Source organism: Aptenodytes forsteri, unplaced genomic scaffold (assembly GCF_000699145.1).
Source record: "Aptenodytes forsteri isolate BGI_AS27 unplaced genomic scaffold, ASM69914v1 Scaffold50, whole genome shotgun sequence".
Lineage (NCBI taxonomy): Eukaryota > Metazoa > Chordata > Aves > Sphenisciformes > Spheniscidae > Aptenodytes > Aptenodytes forsteri.
The window spans coordinates 5,349,069-5,371,735 of NW_008795126.1; the positions used below are offsets into that span (position 1 = coordinate 5,349,069).

General features: G+C 37.0%; 1 protein-coding gene across 1 annotated transcript in view; it reads right to left on the reverse strand.

The window, feature by feature from the left end:
* Positions 1-22,667, reverse strand: part of WWOX (WW domain containing oxidoreductase) — a 547,096-nt gene that overhangs the window by 392,933 nt on the left and 131,496 nt on the right. The window contains exons 6-7 of the mRNA XM_009277308.1: positions 21,662-21,847; positions 17,751-18,015 (exon numbers count right to left, since the gene is read on the reverse strand). Coding sequence (XP_009275583.1) covers positions 17,751-18,015; positions 21,662-21,847 — 451 coding nt within the window. The remainder of the gene's footprint in view (positions 1-17,750; positions 18,016-21,661; positions 21,848-22,667) is intronic.

The following is a 22,667-nucleotide window of genomic DNA, read 5'->3' on the forward strand; positions in this document are numbered from 1 at the left end:
TTCCAGTTCTAATCGCCAATTATGACTCTATTAGTCCTACTTGGCAGTTCATCTGCTCCTGCATCAGCTAAGGGGGACTCGGAGACGGACCTCTGATCTTCATGTTTCCGCTTCAGTGAGTGCTCAGCACAGCGGCTGTCATCTTGAGACATTGAGGAGGTAAGGCATTGCCTTTTCTAAGATAACTACACCTGACCTTACAACAATTTACTAAGGAAATACCTGCCTAATGGCAGTGTGAGTGCAGTTTCTTTTACACTCACAACGGCACTGCAAATTAGAGACAACAGGATAAATCTATGACCAGCTCACTAGACACTTCATTAAATCACTGTTCCCTTGCCTTGTAGAGCACTAATAGAATCACAGCCCTCGTTAGCTACTGAATAAAAGATCAATCACATTCTTTGAGAGCTCTTGCTACCAGCTTCCAGAGGAAACAAGGAAAAAAAAGACATATTTAGGATCATCAGTAAGATTCTGAATGGCCTCACTGCAAGTTGGTTAAATTACCTTTTCCACAACTGACTCCGACTGTAATACTCTGAGGAACTTGTTAAGTCTGCTTTCAAAAGCTGCTATCTAATATATGACTACCAGGCCCTGGTCAAAAGTTCATAATGTGCATATGTAAAAAGGTACTAAATTGCCTGAGGGCTAAAACCAGAGGAGTTTAATTGCAGCAAAATGCTGAAAATGGTCTGTTGAGGGTCTTTCTATTGGGATACTGCTGGCACTAGCTGATTGAAGTACAGCACATAAAAGCCTTACAACAATATTTCCTTAAATGCAGCTGAAACTACTAGCACTTGCTAGTGCATATATGGTGTGCCAAGAGGAAAAAAAAAAAGATCCTTCTCTAAAACAAACAAAGATTATAAGGATTGATATAATTCATAATTCAAAAGTGTGTGGATAAAAGGAAGAATTAAACAACAGTGAGTATCAGTCAGTATAAGTCATGTTATAGGCTCCACATTGTTGTTATGGTGGGAAATATAAGTACATATGTAAACATATTTAACTGGCACCCATTAAGATTCGCTGCAATGAAAACTGGAAAACAGCTTCCATCAATCTGTTTATGACCACACTTGGAAATTTTGGATGAAGTCACCTATAAGACTGAAGATTTCTACACTTAGCCTGAAAGCAAAGGACTTCTTTGTAGTAATTTGAGAATCATTCCTCCAGTTGTTTACATGATAAAGAAAAAAAAGGACAGGAAGGAAAAAAGAAAACTTTTTCTCTGAAACCACTCAAAATATACTTTTTGTATTGAAAAAGAAAATCCCAACAATATAAATGTTTAGAAAAATGGTCCTCATTTGAAAATTAGGAAGAAACAGCAAATTCTTCACTTAATTCTATTACATTTGATTATCTCAAATAAACATATTCTTTTATCTAAGCAGAAACTGTGAACATTTTAACTCTTCGCACAGTGAACACAAGCAGAATATTTTTCCTTCTGTGTGGGCATTTATGAATATGTTGCCTGAGAATTTGAATTTTAACCATAAACAGTCGTCTGAAAAAAATAATAAGCAACCATCTTCAAATTTTGCTCTTTCTGTAGAAAACTCTGTGATCTACTCCTCAATTAATTTTTTTCATTATCTTGGCCAAAACATATAGTTACAAATATTTAAAATGGCTATGGTGAAACATTTCTCTTCTTTTAAATTTTATTTTTACCTTTTGAAAACCACATTCACATGGAATATTATCTGACAAGCTATAGATACTAATTTGAAATTTTAAGTTAAACTTCATTGCTTCTCTGCCAGTTTTTCTTGAGCTTAAGCAGGGCTTGATGTGAAAGTTAAGGCATGTACTGTGCAGGAAATGACGTTAGGTCAGTGTAACAGTCCCTTCATAGAGATTGCAGTAGGAATTTTCCACACCCAATTATTTTTTTCCAGTCGTGTCTGTTGGACGCTATGCTACAAACTGCAATAACAAATGAATCCAAGTTAAAGCCTTCCTGAAAGGAGAACATGACTCTGCTCTGAGACTGAGGTCTGAGAAGATACAGAAAAAAATACAAAAGCAGGCGATAGGGGAAAAGTCATCAGTGTTCAGTACCATCTGTAAGATTTTGAATGGCAAACGTTCACCTATGTATGGATGATCTGTTGCCACTACTTTCTAGATTGACAAGGCAAAAATGTTATCTACAGCACGTATTTTGATCATCTATAGCATGTGTTGTCCTTGGGCATGTCATGGCTGAGAAAATTATCTACAGCTTTGCATAAAGGTTTTCATTTAAATACCTATAAAAGGTTTTAAAATACCTCATCTAATATTCTGAAAGACAACAAGAAAAGGGCTAGGCAATTTTTTTATTTGTACTTGAATGAATATAATACAGTAGATAAAATAGTCTTTAGCCAACCATTACCTGGTAAGGTGGGAAGTGAGCACACTACTGATAGCACTGACTTTGCCATTTGCAGTTGGTATCAGTTAACATACAGCAAAGTAACAGTCTTGGACAGAAACCATAGACAGGGTAACAGGAACATGGTCAAAAGCATGAGAATCAGCAAAGAATTCAAATCAGTTCAAGAGACCTCCACTTGCAGCCTTGGAAAGTCCACATATCAGTATTCTGCAGTAGCTTTACAGACTGTCTCCATGGGAAGACCATATCACCTCTGTCTTCTGATACAACAGTTAGTATCATTATCAACCAAGTCTCGTTTTACAACATAAAAAATACCCAGGACGCTAGAAAGTCTCAAAAGTAAATTCATCTTAGTGGATAACAAAGAAAATCGGTAATTCATTTACCTCAACAGACCAATTCAGAAAAGTTTGAAAAATCATGGTTGTAACACTGACAGCATTTACCATAACAAATAAACTTTGTGGAAATGACAAACCAACGGTGTCTGACAACAAACGAAGAACGTAGAACAAGCTTTCATTTGTTTACTCTTGACACATTCAGTGCTGACACTTATGCAGTTAGGAAGTCATTCAAATGGGTTTAAAATATATGCTCAGGAAGAATTCACAAAAATCTCCCAAAACAGAGAGGGACAACAGACTACAAATATTTCAGTAGACGTAATGTTTAAAGCAAAGAGACTGATTTCATTCCAGGTCTCGAAGTCTCTATTTCAGGTCTGGACAATCCTTTCTTTCCAGCTTCTGAGCACCTCAATATAATTAATTAATGGATGTATTTGACAGCAGAAGGGAACAGGGAATGGAAGCAGGAGAGCTAAAGTTTTTTTCTGATGATGATAGTGAACAGGAATGACCACATAATTTGGCCCAGCCACATTTCATTACCAATTATAAACATTATTTTAGGGGAATAGATTAGCAATTAGATTGCATTTACAGGAATCTTTGCTGTGGACAGTGAAAAAGTTTTCTGATGAGTCTTCTGTCCCTTCCTAACAGCCGAAAAAGCATTGAGCTGTGTGTTCAGCCTTGCAGGCCTTGAGTATGCATGCACAGTATGTGATTTTCCAAGACAAGCAATGGTCTGGATTGCGTTCTGAAGAGCATAATTGGCCTTAGCTGAAGGCCATTTAAAATGTCACGTTTCTGTCTATTGAATAAGCATACATGTAATGCAATAATGATAAATTTCACCTCGCCACCAAAAATAAGGTCAGATATTGTTTCGATAAAAAGGCATTTTATATGAAAACATTTCCTTTAGAAACATAAAGCCAAAAGGAGACAAAAAATATTATACCACAAATGGAACTGCCAGCTTTGTTGATAGTTTCTGCTATAATTCCTTTAAAAAGTTGGAAATTCACATACATTTCTCATCAAAGGAATGAAAGAACTCAACCCGTAATTTTTTCTCACAAATAAAAAGTCACCGCTTTTGGTGCAAAAGCTGAGAGAGAAGCTCACTTTAGACATACTAGTTCAGCAAATGGAATCAGTGTAGCTCTAAGACCATTCAGGTCAGGGTCATACCTTGTTTCTTGGCAGAAGTAGTTAACTCATTTCCAGTTTTCTCATGATACCTTGACAAAAAACAAAATAAATGCATTGCCCAGAAAACCTTTATTTTACTGTCATTAAGTACGCAGAAAATAATGATAAGTTTTTACATTTATGTCATCAGATTACAAGCAGAATTGTAACACATGTGCCTAGTCCACAAGAGGAAATATGGAAGGACTTTTCAGATGCCCACCCTGCCTACCCGCTCAAGCACACTGATATTCGGGGCCTTTGCCTAGGGGAACTGCAGTGGAGAAATTCCTCTCCTACACAGGCACAACACTGCTCTGCAGTGGAAAGCGGTCTCTTCAGTACTGGGGCAGGGAGCATCAGGACACCCAGTATCCCTTTGCAAATCGTGCCTCTGCTCCGTAATTAAGACCATTAGATCAACAGCACTATTTGGGAATGAGATGAACTATTCGACATGAGTAAACAATCAGATTCTAAATGACGCAAAAGTCATTATCATAAAAAATTGCCATGACGGTTGTTTTATTTGAAGTGCTAAATTAGTTTTCTTGTACCAGTAGTATTCATCATAATGTAAGTTTGACATTTCAGGACAACATTTTAATAGTAATGCTGTTCAGTGGAAAGAAGTAGTGTTTCCAATTTTCTAGCAAAATGAAAAAACCCTAATTACATTCATTAATAGATTACAGTGACAGACAAGGTAACCCTAAGAAAAACACCTACATTCAAGTGTGTTAAATTCAAGTGAAAACTTTAATCCTAGTATTTCCAAGTAGTCTTATGCTCTAGCTTGTAAACTTGAAACGTTCATCAATGTTTTTTGCATTCAAACAGAAATCAGTAACAATGTGCCAGTTCAGCACAAGGATTTTCAAATCTGTTCCTTTATATAAAGTTTGGTACTCAACACTTGAGTAAATACTTTCATAACCAGTTAGGTGTCTCACCAGCCATTTGTATATGTGCAGTCATCTATTAGAAACAAAAGAAATTAGCAACGATGTGATCACACATTAAAAATAAGCTCACAGTAAGTTTCAACTCCTATGCCTGCTTAACATTCTTCTGAATTAATAGCGATATCCATCTTAAATGCATTAAAGTTGAAAGTACCACCCACAGAAGCAGCACATGTGTGAGAACTCCATTTTTGGAAATGTCAACTCTTAGGACAGTCCTGCTATAAGAGATGGAAATCCACAGCACTAGCAAATCAATCCTGCATATTTGGGACAGGTAGATCTTGTTTTTTAAGACAAACAATTCGCTCTGTATCTCAAAAATGACTTTACTTTTATATAAGAGGTATCATCCAACATTGCTATCTTTATCTCACTTCAGTGTGATGCTTTTGCAATTAATAAAACTCCTCAAATACCTTCTATAGATTTTTTTTTGGCATGCACAGAAGACGGTGCTATATCCATAGTGATATTTAATAACTGCAAAAACATGTTGTCACTAAAATAATGGATGGAGTTTGACTACGATGTTTATATTTACTGTCATCCTCCTTGCTAAAAAAGGATTGATGCTACTACTCTAACAACTTCCTAGAAACAGCAAAATAAAGAGACTGGAAAATCCAAATGACTTAAGCATTGTAAGTCTCAAAGGAAACTTTAAAACTTAAGTAAACTCAGAAATTCTCTGATTACAAATCCTTGTACAGATTATTGCAAAACTAATAAGTACTGCATCATTTGCTGTGCATTTTTACACTGAACTAAGCATGATAAATTCAGTATTATGTTCACTTTCCCCCTGAAGAGAATGAGTACAATCTGCGACTTCATCACGAGTAAATCATACAAACTCAGGCCATATAACGTGTAACAAAACATGGAAACATTTTAATATTTCAACTGGCAAATGGCTTCAAGCAAGTTCTTTTTTGCCAAATCTTCCTCCTCTATTCTTAAATACAATTCTTGAAACATATAAACATTTAAAACAACTCTTCAAGACATTACCCCTTCAAGGTATTTAACATACAATCATACATTTGCGCTTTCTTTTTTGAGAAAGGTGAGAAACCAGGGACCTAAGGACTAAGTAGGTTAAGAAAAGGAAGAGGAGAGGCAGAAGGGCACATCATCTCACACTGATACTGGCAGTAAATCTTTTATAAAATTAAGGACAACTTTTTGGTTTCATTAATTTTTCTGGAACATATATTCCCTCTTTTTTCCCTTTCTTTAGAAACACATACACTCTTACCTAGAAAGAAGGCACAGGAACAGTAGAAAAATTAGGACTACAGTAGAAAGAAGTTCAGGATTTGAACAGTATCTAACTCTAGCTTTTTCAATAACTCTCAGGGAGTGATATACAATGGAAGCTACTGAACTACAAAATACTAGTGAATATCCAGTGGAAAAACTAAACACACTCCCCAAGACAGTCTCATCAACCACAGACCTATTTCCCTCCACATGGGAATCTAGCCAATGCTCCAAGCTGGCCAAGGAACATCCTGCAGTTTTGAGTCTTGCCTTTAGAAAAAAGAAAATTACCACACTCATATCCGTAACACCAAAAAAACCCCCAATACCAACAAACCCAACCCAGTAAGATCCCTCATATTTTCCTCAGGAGAAAAGAAGATACCTATATATACAGTAAACTTTGGAATAAAGAACTGACAAGAACTAGAAACACTATTAGTATCACAGTGGGATACCTCCCAAAAGCCTAGAAATATGAATATTCTATACATACAGATACATTTTCAATAGCTTTCCCGGAAGGAAGTTTTTAGGAATGTTAATTCAGTTATGCAGTTATCATGTCCAGGGAATGCCAACATGATGATGAATGACATGTCACACGCAAAAAACAAACAGATGAATCACTTTTTCAGGAAAACAGGCTCTTATTTTGTTCACCTATCCAGGAATATTAAATATATTAAAAAACCCAAGTGTTTTTTTCATTTTTTTATATATATATATAGATAGGTACATACACACACATATATATGTAAAAAAAGTGAGAATACTGGAAAAACATTATGTAGTACTCTGCATTTGATATACTGTATTATTTTTGGACCTTGCAAATATACTTTTTTAATGACTTTGCTCTAAAAGAAGGGACTTTCTAGCTCAGATTACTTGGACACTCTTACTGTTTACTCTTCCATCTTTTTTGTAAAGTCAGAAGAGATTTCCCTGAGAACTTCAAATAAATAAGATATCCAGCTGCACAAACACTATACATTCTGTTAGATTACTTTGGCTTCCTAAGGAATATTTTACTTTCTCTGAATGTAAATGATTAAAGAGAATCCATCATATGAAACTGATTGGTGAACTGTTTAAAGTGGTATGGCACCTCTTCAAAGATGATATAGAAAGAAATGAAAAGACTATGTTATGATAAAGCATCTCAGATATCCAAGGAGTTCTAGGGAAACGTTAATGTAACTAAGCACTGCATCCCCCAATTAAGAAATAGTATTTAAATGATAGTTCCATAAAATAGGTTCTACACTGCATTCTTTTTTAAACAATTTGATATTTCATCTATTCTAAATGCGGCCAATAAAAGCTTGGGGTTTCCTGAACATCTGTCCATTCATAAACAGCAACTTCAAAAAAATGTAAGGAAAGATAAACCATGTTCTAGAATCCGCAAAATTTAGATTGCTCTGTGAGTTATGCTCACAAAATGACAAGGGCTAACAATGTTCAATTATGTAATTTCATTATTTTTACCATTTACCATTTTAAATTTGGGCACAGGATTTTAACTTCTAGAGGTCAAAGAAACAAAAACTAAACTTTGTCCAAAAACCTTGCTTTTGCTGAACTTTAGATGTGTGGATCAGCAGCTCTATATCCTAAAGAGCTATCTAGAAGGCTTAGTATCAGCAGGTACGTATGTGCATATAAAAGACAAGGAAGAAAGAACTGCGAGGAGATAAGAGAGGCACTATTGCCTGATTGCCACATCAAGTGACATGGACAAGAAGGCCTCAGTTCAAAGTTTAGTGATACAGGAGGAGTCTGAATTTGATTCCTCATCATTTAAGGAATAAACAGCAGATTTACATTTAAAAAAAAATCATAGCCAAAAATTATTCAGTTCGTGGACTCAACTCAGTAAGAAACTTGATTTAAGAGAAGAAAATTGAGAAAGTGAAAAGCACACTAATGAAGCACAATTACTTCTTACAGTCATTCGTTCAACCCCCCACCCCTCCATCATTAAGGTCTTGTCACAGCTTCTAAAATTTGGCAGATGGCAACAGTTTGAAGTGGAACCCAGATTTGCCATCTTACATCTTAATCCACATGGGATTTGTTTTTCGCAGATCATATCACTCATAGCACTGTAATTTCAATAGCTGAAAATACTTGGTTCAACTGAAGTGTCTTGTATAATTTGTGTTTGGCTGTGCTCAATTTACTTGCTAGCTGTACAGCATACTAGCTATGTCTGTCCAAAAAGTTAAAAATCATTAATTAAAAAGAGTTTTTAGGGACTACTTTTTTATAAAAAGTTATTAGAAACTCATTGCTAGCTAAAAACTCAAGTTTTATCACTAGGAGTATTTGAGACTATCTTTCTAGAATGCTAGCAACAGATCATTGGATCATTATAAATGAACTACAGCGCATTGACTCTGCTTTTGATTACAGTTAAGTCATTCATAAAAATGTTATCTCTATTACTCTTGCTATTAAAGAAAATGAATAATCCTGTGATATATGTGCTAGCTGGTAACTAAGGAGGTCTGGATCCTACTGTGTTATTTACAACAAACTGTCTAAGTGACCTTGCTCAGGCACACAAATGAGAAACTGTGGGGTCACAGGCAGGGTTGAGTCACCTCATCTGCAGCGACTGCAACAGGAGGGCTCTGGGGTGCAGCGAGGGGCACCCAGAGTGCTCTGCAACAAAGCAAAAGGCAACGGAGGACTTTGGGGCACACTTGCATTTGATCTTCAGCAATGCATGGTTATTTCAGCCAGCAATTTCCACTGCTAGTTAGGCTACAAAGTCATCAAAGATTAAACTCTTGTTAGGCAAAAAGTACAGAATTATTTCTATGAAAATCCCCTTTGTCTACGGGACCTTCTTAAATTATTAATATAACAATATACTAGCATAATCTGAAGACTGTTTAAGAGTGGGCGAAGGAAGACCAGTAGCAAAGATAAGAATTACTACCTTAGTTCAGAGATACATTAAGACCACCTAGGCCGGCACATATCATAAAACTGTTTTAGACCATAGCTGCCATTTTGCTAAGTTAACAGCCACATGTTTGCATTAGCACCAAATAAATGCATGAAAAAAAGTAGAGGCAATCTGTTTCAGTTTTTAAAAAGATCTTCAAGACATTTAAGTTCACTTCCCTGTTTATACAGGAAATCACTAAATTTTAACCTAGATTATTCCCAGCAAAAGTTACTGTTGTTAGCTAAAGATAGAAAAAGAATATGAACACACAAATTTACTTTTTGGTTTATACAACTCAAGTATGTAATACATTCAGAAAAGTTCCTCACTGTGTATTTTCCCTTACATTCTCTTTCCCAATCTTTTATTTTTAACAAAGCTGTATGATAAATGCTTTGTTGTTTTCTTAGCAATGCTTGTCAAAGAATATTATATTTATGTAAACTACACAAGAAATCTTTTCTTTCTGTGGCCTCAAAACCAGAAGTGTCACAAACCTGTCCATAACCAGAGTTTTAACATTATATCTATGTGGCAAAGTAGCATACACCCACTTTTAAGAGAGAAGAACATATTTCTAATCAGTCAGGAGAAGGAAGGGAGGCCAAAAGGTTGTACATATAAATCCAGAATATTATCTAGTGCTGCTATTAGCTATTTTCTTCCCTGACAAAACAGAATAAAAACATGAAAATATTTTTTCACAGAGCACTGTGAAATTACAGACTCCCATAAGGAGAACCCTTTTTTTCCCACAAACTTTAAATTTTCATCCTACTTCCACATCTCTTTGTAATACTTGACACTGAAACAAAGAATACCCATACAGCAATCTGCAAAATAAATGCAAACGTAAAAATCAAAAAACCCTCAGAACCTCAGAATTCAAGCATTTTGAAAGTACTGAATTTCACTACCTAAGCACATAAAAAAATCTTTTTTTACAGTCTCTTCAAACTCAGAGCTCTAAATTTTAGTCATCTTTGCCCATGGAAAATCGATACCTTACTTGTTTTCAGTTATTGCAGTAGATAATCAATTTTTGCACCAAATAAAACAAATGATGATGTTTCAGTATGAGAAACATCTCAAGAACAATACCACAAAGATGAGGCAAATTCCTAATAACAAGTATAGTAGTGACATAAAAAAACAAAGGTAAAGGGACAAAAAAAGGCTAAATATCCTGTTCAGCTGTTTCTGTCAGACTGCAACATCTTGCCTATCACCCAAGCACCTCAACACTCGTAATGCAACAGAAATTTCCTTCCTTATGGTTTCTCAAATACATTCTGAGCAGATCAATGCGGCGTAACACCTCAGAGACACCATGGCACTTCAGCTGCAGTTTAGCTCTGCAAGTGATGGTGAGTAAAAGAGAAGAAATAAGAATAAGGAAAAAACAGGAACTTGAAATCTTCTTTGGAGGACTGCAGAAGAACACAGGAGAAAAGTACACTGAAGGAAAGTCTGGGACTTTCAGGCAAGAAATAAATTATGGCTACATCATATCAGAGTGCAAAAATAAAATGGATTTACTCTTAAAACTTTTTGTTAAGACTCATCATTTCATTAGTAATGCAGTTTATACCCACAAATCCAATACCCCCCCATTATTCAATAGGAAGGTCAGTTTCTAGACGGTGTAACAATCTAAGTCAAAAAATGAAAATAACTGAATGCAAGACTGACTTTCTGCAAGTTTCAGAAAGACATATAACTGTTCTATGCTGTTAACTACCTATGAGGCCAATCTTTTTCAGATTTCAGGCAGGAGACAATAAGTTAGTAGAAGATTAGCATTTGTAGGCAATTCAGACCTGTATGCAGACATTCCACAAGGTGTATGTATAGCTTTCTAACCCAAGAAAGCTTTTTCAGGCTGAAAAATAGGGAAATATGCTTTTTAATTTCAAATTCTAATTTAATTACATGTAATATAAAACATTATGGACCAAATGTTTCCCTGCCTTGCAGCCCACATACTTGGCAGGGTATTCTGAAATTTTGCAAGGATCTAGGGGGAGAAAAAGAAATTCCTTACTTCCTCCACAAAACTATAGGACATAACAGCGCTGCTCCACAAACAGCTATTGGGGTGTGTTGGACACAGCAAATTCCATGGCCATTGCTCCCCCCCGAGCACCGCTCTGCACGCTGAGACCCTGAGCTGTTCTGTTTGGCACATGGACAGGTTTTCATAAAGACTTTCCATTCCTGTGGTGTAGGTTATGGGGGATGGATTTAATTTGCCCTCATATTTCATGCTACATTTATTTTAGCAGGAAGTTAAAATATGTATCAGTTAAATGTAAGTTTGATAATAAACTAGCTTATATTACATTTTATTACTAGATAGGACACAGAGATTCTAAGTGCATAGAAGAATTTTTGCACCATCCTTCCAAAATGATTAACAACTACTTTGGAGGCATTTCTTTACCATCCTATTACCACCCGTCAAAATATTCTTCCACATATGCCTTCTTTGCTTTTACCCAATTCAGTCAATTTTAAATAACAGTATTCTGAAAGGAAGCATATGCTATCAGGGTTCAAAAAAATAACTGTCCTTCCATGTTACTAGAGGTACAGTTCACAAACCTGTGTGTTGAAAAAGACAGCTGTTGCTAAGCATCTCTAACATTTATGCTTTAGGCACGAATCCATAAAACAGGAGAATTGTATATGTGATATATACACTCTCTACAACAACTGCTAATATCCAGTAGATAGTTAGTCCCCTTTCACTCTCCCTTCCTCTTTCACTTCCTGCCCAAAACTCAATTTGAGAAAAGAAACTGCCATTTTGATCAAATCTAAACTCTGAGGCTCTTTTCAAAAAGGACTGCCTGCTGCTTTTCAAGAAACCCCACTGCCTTTTCAGGAATGTCTTAGGGAGGAAATACAGGCCAAATTCTACTCTGAAACACGCACATACCCACCCTGCCCATGACTGCTCTTGGACTTGAACATGCACAGCTGAGGGCAGAATTTGGCCTGAACTGTGAATTCGGTAATGGAAGCCAACATCAACTCAACACAGCCCACACAGATCTTTGGACAGCAAAAAATGTTTACTTAGGGAAGGAATACTATCCCCAGCTCTAAGGTTTATTCCAGCTTCTTTAGCAAAGAACAGGGGAGAAAGAGAAGAGATGATGAGACTGCAGGGCCTCTTTTAGGCTTCTATCAAAAGCAAACAGATGTGATCATTAGGTAGAAGCAAGTCACTCCTATAGATACAGATTCATTTCTTGCCAGAACAGCATTTCTGAGTTGATGCTAGGCATGAGCGCAAATCATCACATGAAATTTAAATTTAGACACTTCCAACGTATGGCAAAAGTAAAACCAGTGAAGCAGTTGTAGGCACAGGGGTTTCCTCCTGCCCATATGAGCGTTGCAATACATGCCAACTGCCTAAACACTCCTGGGATAATATTAGAATGACAAGAATTGATTGTTTTATGTAAAACTAAGACGTGCAGAAGACTTTGGGGCCCTTAAAAATATTCCTTATAATTCTCAATAGCAAATACTTTAAATACAAAATCCATTTCTGAAAAGCTACTATCTTTGGGGGAGGAGGGAGAAATCGCAGAGCAGTTCAAGTATCAGTCTCTTACACAGTGAAAAATTAGGGGCAGAATGGTCTTCCTGCAGCTAATTGGCTGTTTAAAGTTGACAGGTTGAGCTCTTCTAGTTTTAATTTATATCTCAGCAACAGAACCAATGTTTTATTCCCAACCATTAAGAGGGGGTAACACATCTGCTAAAACTCTAGCACAATGGCTGGCTTTGCGCTGCAACAGGAAATGTAACCCAATAGTCTCAGAACTTCTACAAACCCTAGCCATTTCTTAATGTAAAAGGATTTGAAAATTCAGTTCACTGAAACATCTGTTAAGCTCTTGCTACTCTAACACATGATATTCTTTCTGCTCTGTTACCTGCCAACAAAAATATTTGGTTCTATGTAAGACTATCACAAGTGTGTGATAACGGCACTCTGCTTCTAATTTTATATGCCATTGTACACTCACAAAATCATCTGGGGGTGACACTAGAGAATATACTCAGTTTAAGCTCAAAACTTACAATAAATGCATTTAATTTTAATCTTGTGTTTAAATAGTAACAAATCAGATGGGTTCTGAATGACTAGCATTAATTTTAAACAAAAGAAACAACTTAGTCAAAGTGTTCTTGAGCCAACTTTCAAGAAGAGAGAGAAAAGGAGAGAGCAGGGGAGAGAGAGAAGGAGAAAAAGAGAGCAAAGGAGCACAAAGGGGGGTTGGGGGGCAAAAAGAAAAAAAAGCCCAAGGAAACAAAACCCTAAAGCCTTAGATCAAACCAGCTAAGCATATGTGTGGCCTACGCAGTTACTTTCAGAGCTTCTCTTCCAATCTGTTATTTACAGTGGCCACTTGTTTCAATTTACATTTAATTATATTATAAGCTTCTCCAATTTACTGAGTAACTATGGTAGGTAAAGTGGTAAGTAAAAGAGAGGCCCTTTGAACATTAGTAGAGCTACAGTTACTACAATAATAAAATGGTAATTTATTTGCAACTATTGCTTTCTACAAAAAAATACTTGTTCTCCATTTCTGTCTAGCAAATCCTTGTAGATTTTAGAACTTGAAAGAGGTGGGTGGGAAAAAAGGAATAGTCTTTCAGTTTCCAGTGCTCTACTTAACAAAAGTACTTCCTGTATACCTGTAACCATCAGTGATTTAAATATTGTGTTATGTTTCAAAAGCTGACCAGACAGCTCTCTGTGATTCAACAGAAAAGTTCACTATAACAAGGAAAAACATACCATATTTTTTATGCTGTAGTCACTCATAAAACAGGTTTGGAAAATGTGAAGTTGCATTTCTTCTTGCAGTAAGGTATGACCATTTACAGAACAAATAAAATTATGCCTCTAAAAGCCTCACACTTGAAAGACAGACAAACCCTATCTAAGTATGTTTGTTCTTTTAGGAAAACCAGATTCTAAGTGATCTGCAAACCTTTTCTTTAAGCAGAAACTTAAAATAGTCTGACTTCAACAAGTGTCCTAGTTACTGAAATTAAGTCACCGTAGTCGCAGCAAGTAACAGAAAACAGGTAAGTAAGAGTGTGATATTAGAATACTGATTCTCAGTGCTTCAGGGAATCAGCTAAAACTGAGCAGCCACCAGCAGTGTTTCCTCAGCTAAATTCTGTCATGCTGAATATCCCAAGTACCATGCGCCAGAGGCTGCGTGACCTCTCCCCAAAATGACAATTCACAGTATGCAATAACGTGCATTTCTGAAGAAAATATTACATCCTCATCAACCAAAGTGGAGCTATTCAACTTTCAAGAACTGAACAACTACATTAAAAAAATATATATTTCAGATACACAATGTGTATTTCTTCATTGTTGGAAACAAAACAAAATAATTACTAAACTGTTACGATTTCTAGTAAGTAAACTTTAAATAGATGATTTTATAAGTACCACAGAAAATGATGACAACTAAGTCAAAGGCATGAAGACTAATTTCTCAGTAGCAACTTGCAGTCAGGACAAAACGTAAGAATTATACTGTTCTGGAAAAAACTAGTAGGGAAACAAATGTATTTTCTAATTTTCTCCTGCATCTAGCTTCAAAGTTTCCAAAAGAGCTGAAACTATGAGTGTTATTCTGAGCTATCCACCACTCTCAGAACATCTAGTAAGTCTGTCTTTGTGAAATACAAATTAAAGATGTAATTATTTTTTATTAACAGCTTTTACTACAATAATACGAAAAGGCCCCAGTTAGAATCAGGTATGTGCAGCTGCACTCTGTGTGTGCGTATATATATGCATATTTGTGCATGTATCTCTACAGACTCCAGGAACCTCTGTGGTGCAAAACATAGTAAAGAGCTTTAAAGTGGCTCCAGAAGGATTAGGCTCTCCACATACGACAATGCTGCAGCACTTAAAGCTACTGCCTCGGAGATCAAAACTGGTACAGGCATATCTGCATGGCACCCTGCCTGAACTGATAAACCTTACCTCTCTCCACACAACCTTGGCACGGATCTCTCAATTCCAGTTATGGACCCAGCTCAGCTGCAACTACTTTAAATGCTGCTGCATCATGCTGCATTGTGCAATGCAGACATCCTTGCAAAACACAGGAACGTACAGTTCAGAACCTTGGGACTGCAGCTTTAAGCTTTAAGATAGACACCCAGTATTCTGACCAAAACACTCATCTAAACTCTGGGGTGAGCTGCCACAGAAATCCTGAGAGGAAGCCCACAAAAAGATCCTCAACAAAGTCTATTCCAGGTTGGTGACAGCACAATCCCTAAAAAAGGAGAAGCAGCAGATCAACCCCCTGCGGCAGGGAGGTTGGACTAGATGACCTCTAGAGGTCCCTTCCAACCCAAACCATTCTATGATTCGCTCCCTACAAATCATAAAATAGAAAAACTCTTATGCTGATGATGTTGAGAATTTCAGCTTAGCTTGTTTCCATACCCAGGAAGGGGCACTTTTCTAGTTTTACTGGCAAGTGAAACATTGGTAAGTTTCAGGGGAACATAACAATTCATATCAGAATATGAGTTATAAACTGATGCTTACACTCAACCCATACCCTCCATCATAATACTCAAATAACCTCAGTGAAATGCATACAAACACAGAAGGACTTACTGAAGTGACTGGGCTTGGACTAGAGTGCACTATTATTCAGTACTATATTTTGTATTCTCTTTTATGTACTACCCAGAAATAAATAGATACTATTAAAAAAATCTATCAATTGTTTTAAAGAATTCAAAATGAACGTCAGTGTTTTATTTTTTTCCTTAGAGGATGAGATTATCTGAGCAACAAACACAAAAGGTTCCTTTGTGAAAATATGTCAGAGCAAATAAAGCTAACAATTCATAAAAGTTCCACAGACTGGATCCTTTTCACAGGACGTTGATAACATTCACTTACCCATTCTCAGGAGAACGTCAAGAATTTGTTTTATAAACTATCCCTAACACAGCAGAGGCATGATTTTAAAGGTCCTGGTCAAAAAACATGCTGTTGAAAGATATTATTACTTGTCCCAAGGTGCCAGAATGCTCACTTAACAATCTCATGGACATAAATAGGTTTTGCATATGTACAGGCTGCAAACTGCAGGCAGAGGTTAGAGGTGTGAAGCCTCTCCTGATTGACACACTGTCAGTGCACCACACTAGAGTGTTTGTATTTTTGCTCCACGGGTCTTACTGGAGATCCAGTATTGTTCAAGAAGCTGTTCATTTTTGGACATGTAAGCAGAGTTTTAAACACTATAAGATGTGTTTTCCACTTACATTAACCCAGTACAAATTAAGATTAATTTCATTATCTCAATATGATAATGAAATTTACAAGCAAATCTTTTTTTGCAGCTATACATACAAGTTCCACCACTGATTTGCTCAGCTACTATAGGTTATGCGGTAGATTAAGCTACTTAAGGATGGATCCCCCTGCCTCAACAATTCCTTCTCTGCTCTTTTTCAAATAAAACCAATTAACCTGGTCTGTATCACAAGCTCAGGGAGACAGTAAGTTACATTACACCACAACCGCTCCTGTCAGTTGTGAAGTCTTCTGTAAAAGGGCCCTAGTTTGGGCTTGAACAAATTGCCATGGCTAGATGAGTTCTGCAGGGGTATGAATCTTTTCATTTCCCTGATTCGTAGCTGCAAACATTCAAGGGAGACTCCCTCTCCCTGCCCCCCTTTTGGGAATACCCTTCTTTGTCAGTGAATAAGGGATGAGAAACAGTCAATAAGGCTAAAGGAAGCCTCTTCTCAATGAAGTAAAAGTCATCCTCTGCCTAAAAAAAGACTTTGGACTCTTTATAAATAACCTGGGTCAGAGGTTCAAGGGGTAAGAGTAACCCCCCCAAGCCCTGGAGATGCTGCGAAGTCTTATATAATGACGCCTCACAATGTTGGCTATGAAAGAACTCAGTAGCCTTTCATTATGTCATGGTCCCAGTCCAAAGTCCAATGGAGACAAAGGGAAAACACCCATTGCCCTCAGTGCTTTCTAAGAATCCAGAAAATTGTTGGGTTGTTGGGTTTTTTTAAAATATGAATGAAGGTACTTTTACTACTGAAAGCACTTTCCCTCAGCCATTGATAACGTCTGCAGTATCTTTTCTAACTAGGGCATCTGTTTACATAAAAAATGCAGTCAAGCATATTCCACTTAAAAACCAAAGCAATTTTTTTGATGGTTTACATATACTGAGCACAGAAATAACTCTAAACTATCCCACACCTAAGGTGTACAACTACCTTAATCACAAGTGAAAATCACATATTCAAACAATCAAGTCATGCACTCCATCTAACAAGGTAGCTTTACTGAAGATTGACAAAGTTAAGCTAAAATGGCTGAAGAATCCTCTTCTACAGCGCTACCTTGGCACGATGTTTATCATTAAAATCAGGGTCATAGTTATAAAAGGCAATAGGTCAAAGCAGATACATACATCTGGATTTTTATAACTTTACTCCCCTGATTTGAAAAATGAAGATGTGTAAAATACAGTAAGTCATTCACTTACCATGGATTTGGTGAAAGGTCGAGCCAAGGTAAACAGCAGGGTATACACCCACCAGTTACGATGAATGGAGGAGTAAATCATATTTCCAGGATGGACTGAATTAGACGTCACCCCATGGGGAGAAAGGCGTCGGTTCAGCTCGTTGGAGAACAGTATATTGCAAAGCTTGGAACGATTGTAGGCCAACATAGCCCAATACTCCTTCTTAGATGGAGAAAGCAGGCTGAAATCAAGTTTTCCAGAGGAGTCTTTAATTTCTGTAAATCTAAAAAACAGTAAATATGCTTTAGATACCCCAGAGTTAATTTCACTCTCGTTAAGAACATCATAAAATGTAGACAACAGAGTAGAACTTGGCCAGAACCAACATAAACCAGCTTATTTAGCAGTTGAAGGCATCTACTGGAAATTGCCTGAGACCCAAGGAATAGTCCCATATAATATGGCAGTAAAATTACTGAATAATTAGCAAAAGCAAATGATAAATAAAAAAAAGTCAAAAAGGCTTTAATGATTTAAACGCATCGTATGTAACTTATGAATCACTTCATTTTAAATCCAAAAAAAGATTTTGCCATAGATCCATGAAAGCACAATCAACTTGGAAGAAATAATGTAAGATAAAATAACTCTGCATTAGAAGCAGAGAAAACCAGCATCCTTTTATTTCCCCTTCTTCCCTTCCCTTGATTATTTCATCCAGTGTTCACGTACTGCACACTTTCATTTAAGTGTTCAAGTAACTATGGATGAGTCTCACTGCCTCTTAGACTCTTTTTTAGATTAAAAATTGATGAATATAAAGGGGTTATAACCTTGGTAACTTGCCATCAATAGGCTTATATGTTTAAAAGATAAATGTAAACAAAGCCAAAATGAGTTCTGGCAGAGTATAATGTTTTTAAGTATACCCAAGGCATGGCTGAACACAAATCAAAGTAACTAGTTGATGTTTTTTAATTGGGTCTGACAGAGTCATTAAACACCAGCTGTTTGTTTCTTTCCTTTTTTTTTTTTGATAATAACAAAGTAGTAATGTTCTAAAGACATTTAGATGAAGAAAAGGAAGTTTCCATATAGCATTTTTCCCCCCAAGTCTTACAATTTGATTTATCAATTTACTGGTGTATCTTAATATTAGAAAATAGTACTATATTTAGTTACAGATCTATGTTTCATTCAGAAGAGCTACTAAAAATAAAAAGGATTTAGCAAGCTCTTTTTAATACTCAGAGTTTTCAGAATCAGCTGGGGAGTACAGGGATAAACATAATTATAGTACACACTAGCAAAATGTTTTAAAATATCTTTACTAATTTTGCATCTCATGCCCAGAAATGAAGAGATCAGCTGGAATTTCTACATTCATTCTGTGAGCAGAATTATAATACACTCAGAGAAAAGCAACTACAGTATTTGAACTCAAGAGGAATCCAGGATGTTCTGTATCTTGCAGAATTAGCCCTTCAGTTTCAACAACAAAATTTCTCTTTCATAGTTTTCGATCAGATAAAATACATTTCTGAAATTAACGGGACTATTCTGGGAGGAATTTCCTATATTCATTCCTCAAGTAATCATTTATGACACCAAAAATAATCTATAAATAAAATACTTTGTGTATACTGTATAACGGAAACACGGTGGCATATTTTGAGCCAGTCCTGCAAGTGTGCTTATGTGAGTCAATCTTACTTATGTCGGCAATCTCACTGAATTCAGTAGGATAAGGGCTGTACAATCAAATTAACAACACAGAAATAAAGACAGAAGGAAAGTCAACCTACTTATTATTCTGATTTTAATATGATGTGCTTGAAGTATCCAAAAGCTTAGTTTAAACAGAATTTTCATTTATGCTGATTCCAAAGAAGTAACTAGAAACGAACGAAGAACCAGAGAGGCAAATAAATATTTTGCCTTGGAGCAGTCTAGTATAATATTTTCTGCAAACATGGGACTTTATTTTTCCCCTAACAGGGGGTCTTGACTCCAGCAAAAAGATCCAGCCAAGGTTTATGGAAGTAATTAGATACCAACACTTCTGTTTTACAACATAGTTTAAGGCTCAGAGTTCTCAAGTAGGTCAGAAAGTACTACTACCCAATAATACCTAATGTCTAAACTAACTCCTTACATCAACTTCTTGCCATTAAACAGATTGGGGGGAAAAAGCACAGTTATTTACAGTGAACAGTTTAAGTGTTAAGATATGCCATAATACATGAATTGGACCCCTTAGAAAAAGGGAAATTTACTAGTTGCATTTATTATTTTATTCAAACATAGACTGTTACTTATTTTTTGATAGGCTTCTATAAACCTTGGCTGATCTTACTGAGTTAGCAATGAGCACTTTAAAAAATGTTTTCGAAAACACAGATAAAGATGTCCAGAGATTTGAGCTCTAGTTACACGTAGCACTTAACACAGTGAAAAACAAAGATGTCATTTAAAATACTATCAGAGATACAAACTTACAAAGGGGAACAAGCAGCTGACAATTCAACATAATCTCCCATTAAATAACAGCTCATTTATACATATCCCGTTGTGCCCTCCACATCTGGCAAGTGATTGGAGTTGGCAGATTTATTTCTAGAGCTATCTTGCCTGCCCCGCAGTAGCCTCCCTCACTCCTAACAGGACTCTGCTACTTGCTTTCACAAACCTGGTGTGATTTGCAAAGATAAGGATGTCCAGATTTTGTTACCACCTAATTACTAGACATTTCATGTCTTTTAACACCGGGGAGGATTATTACTGGCATTTTCTATTGCTTCCTTTCATTTCAGCCATCATAAATTTAAAATGGTAAAAGTAAATCTATCTGCAGTGTGTCATTTATACCATAAGCCCCTGTGTTTGGAAGTGATAAAGGTTTCAGCCTGACCCTTGGCTGGTCTCTCTCTACCAGGTCCCTGGGGTTATATTTTATGGAAACATGATTAAAAAAATAAGCTTCATTCTGGGTCACTAAAACATTTCAGAAATATGAGGGAGGGGAAAAAAAAAAAAGCACTCACACATTCTTCCTTTTGGTTTGCTAGAGCTGTTACACATGACCAAAAGTGAAATAGAAATCAACAGTAATGTTTAAAGCTGGACATTATAGGTCTAATCCTGCAGTCCCTGAACTAAATCAGAAGGCAGTAAGTGGTTTGTGCCCACTAAAATTCAGAATTGAGGCATGCATTTTGCATAAGGAACTTTATTTAAATCAAATCCATCTTTTCAGTTATTAACACAAACACTACAAGTATGCCTGAAATAAGGCAAACCTCATCAATGTCTTTTTTGCCAACTGTACTTCTCCTGGCATTAGAAAAGAGGAGCATCTAACATTTTAATTAAAAAATTCACCAAAAGAGGCATGGCTAGGTTTCTAATACGTATTAACTACACTACTTCCCATTTTACAATTATACAGCTAATGTCTGCATTGAATTCCCTAATTTCTCATTATAAAACAATTGGATTTCATCTAGCAGTTTTTAATTGCATTGTTTCTCCTGCTAAAATAACTGCACATTCTTCTTGGTAAGATGTTGAAGTTGTTGAATGACAAATCAATATAGGTCATGTCGTTCAGATTTAATCAATTACTATTCCATCTCCTCGCAAAATCAATGAGTGGTCTGAAATGCGGCAAAAATCTGCATTCGTACAAAGAATGATCAAAAAATACCTACATACTGTTATAAAACTAGAACACACTTCATCCAGCAACAGAGCCAAATCCAGTAACATCCACAGGCATTAGTAATGCTTCTATTTTTAAAAAGATTATTCAAATGCAAATGCTTTAGAGCAAGGCCTTTCATTTTCAAAAACTTTTGCAGTTCTGCCATAACTGTTTTATGCCCTAAGGATTGCAGATTTCAGCTAAATCAAAGGTAACGTTCACCAACCTGTGTGATTCAGAGGACACTATCACAACCCTAGCAGGAGATGAGCGGCGTAAAACGTCTTCCAGAAGCTGGACAAGATAGAAATGTCCCAAGTGGTTCACCTGGAAGGTGGACTCCAGGTCATCCTCCGTCAAGCACCAGGGAGCACCAAACACGGCAGCATTGCAGATCAGGATGTGAAGAGGCCTGAATAATCAGAAGTATTGAATAAAATCAAGTCAGGAAAAAGAAATCTCAATGAAATACATGTAATTACATTCCTGTGTGAACTGGGGCAAGGTGTGTCTTGGGTGTAGGTGTGAAGGCTTTGGCAGTGGCGTGGCTGCAGGGTGGTTTCTGTGAGAAGGAGCTGCCCCATGCCGGACCCAGCCGGTTCCAGCCGGTTCTGCAGCGGCCCCACCACAGGGCAGAGCTGAGCCCCTCAGCAACGCTGGTGGCACCTCTGGGAAAGCGTATTTAAGAAAGGGCAAGATGCCTTGCAACAGAGGAGTGAGGGAAAAAAACGTGGAACACAGCAGCGTGAACAGCATGGTGAGAGAAGGAGGAGGGGGAGAAGGATTTTCCTGCAGCCCAAGGAGAGCCCACTCTGGGGCAGGTGTATCCTGAAGGGCTGCAGCCTGTGGAGAGGACCCAATGCTGCAGCAGAGGAAAAGCATGAGGAGGAAGGAGCAGCAGAGAGGAGCTGTTGTGTACTGACCACAACTCCCCATCCTCCTGTGCTGCTCAGGGTAGGGGGGAGGTAGAGGAGTTTGGATGAAGGAGTGAAGTTGAGCCTGGGGAAAGGGCAGCGGGGGAGGAGGAAGAAGGAGGTGGTGTTTTAATTTTTGTTTTTATAGAACCATAGAATCACAGAATCATTTAGGTTGGAAAATACCTTTAAGATCATCCAGTCCAACTGTTAATCCAGCACTGCCAAGTCCACCACTAAACCATGTCCCTAAGCACCACATCTACATGGCTTTTAAATACCTCCAGGGATGGTGACTCAACCACTTCTCTGGGCAGC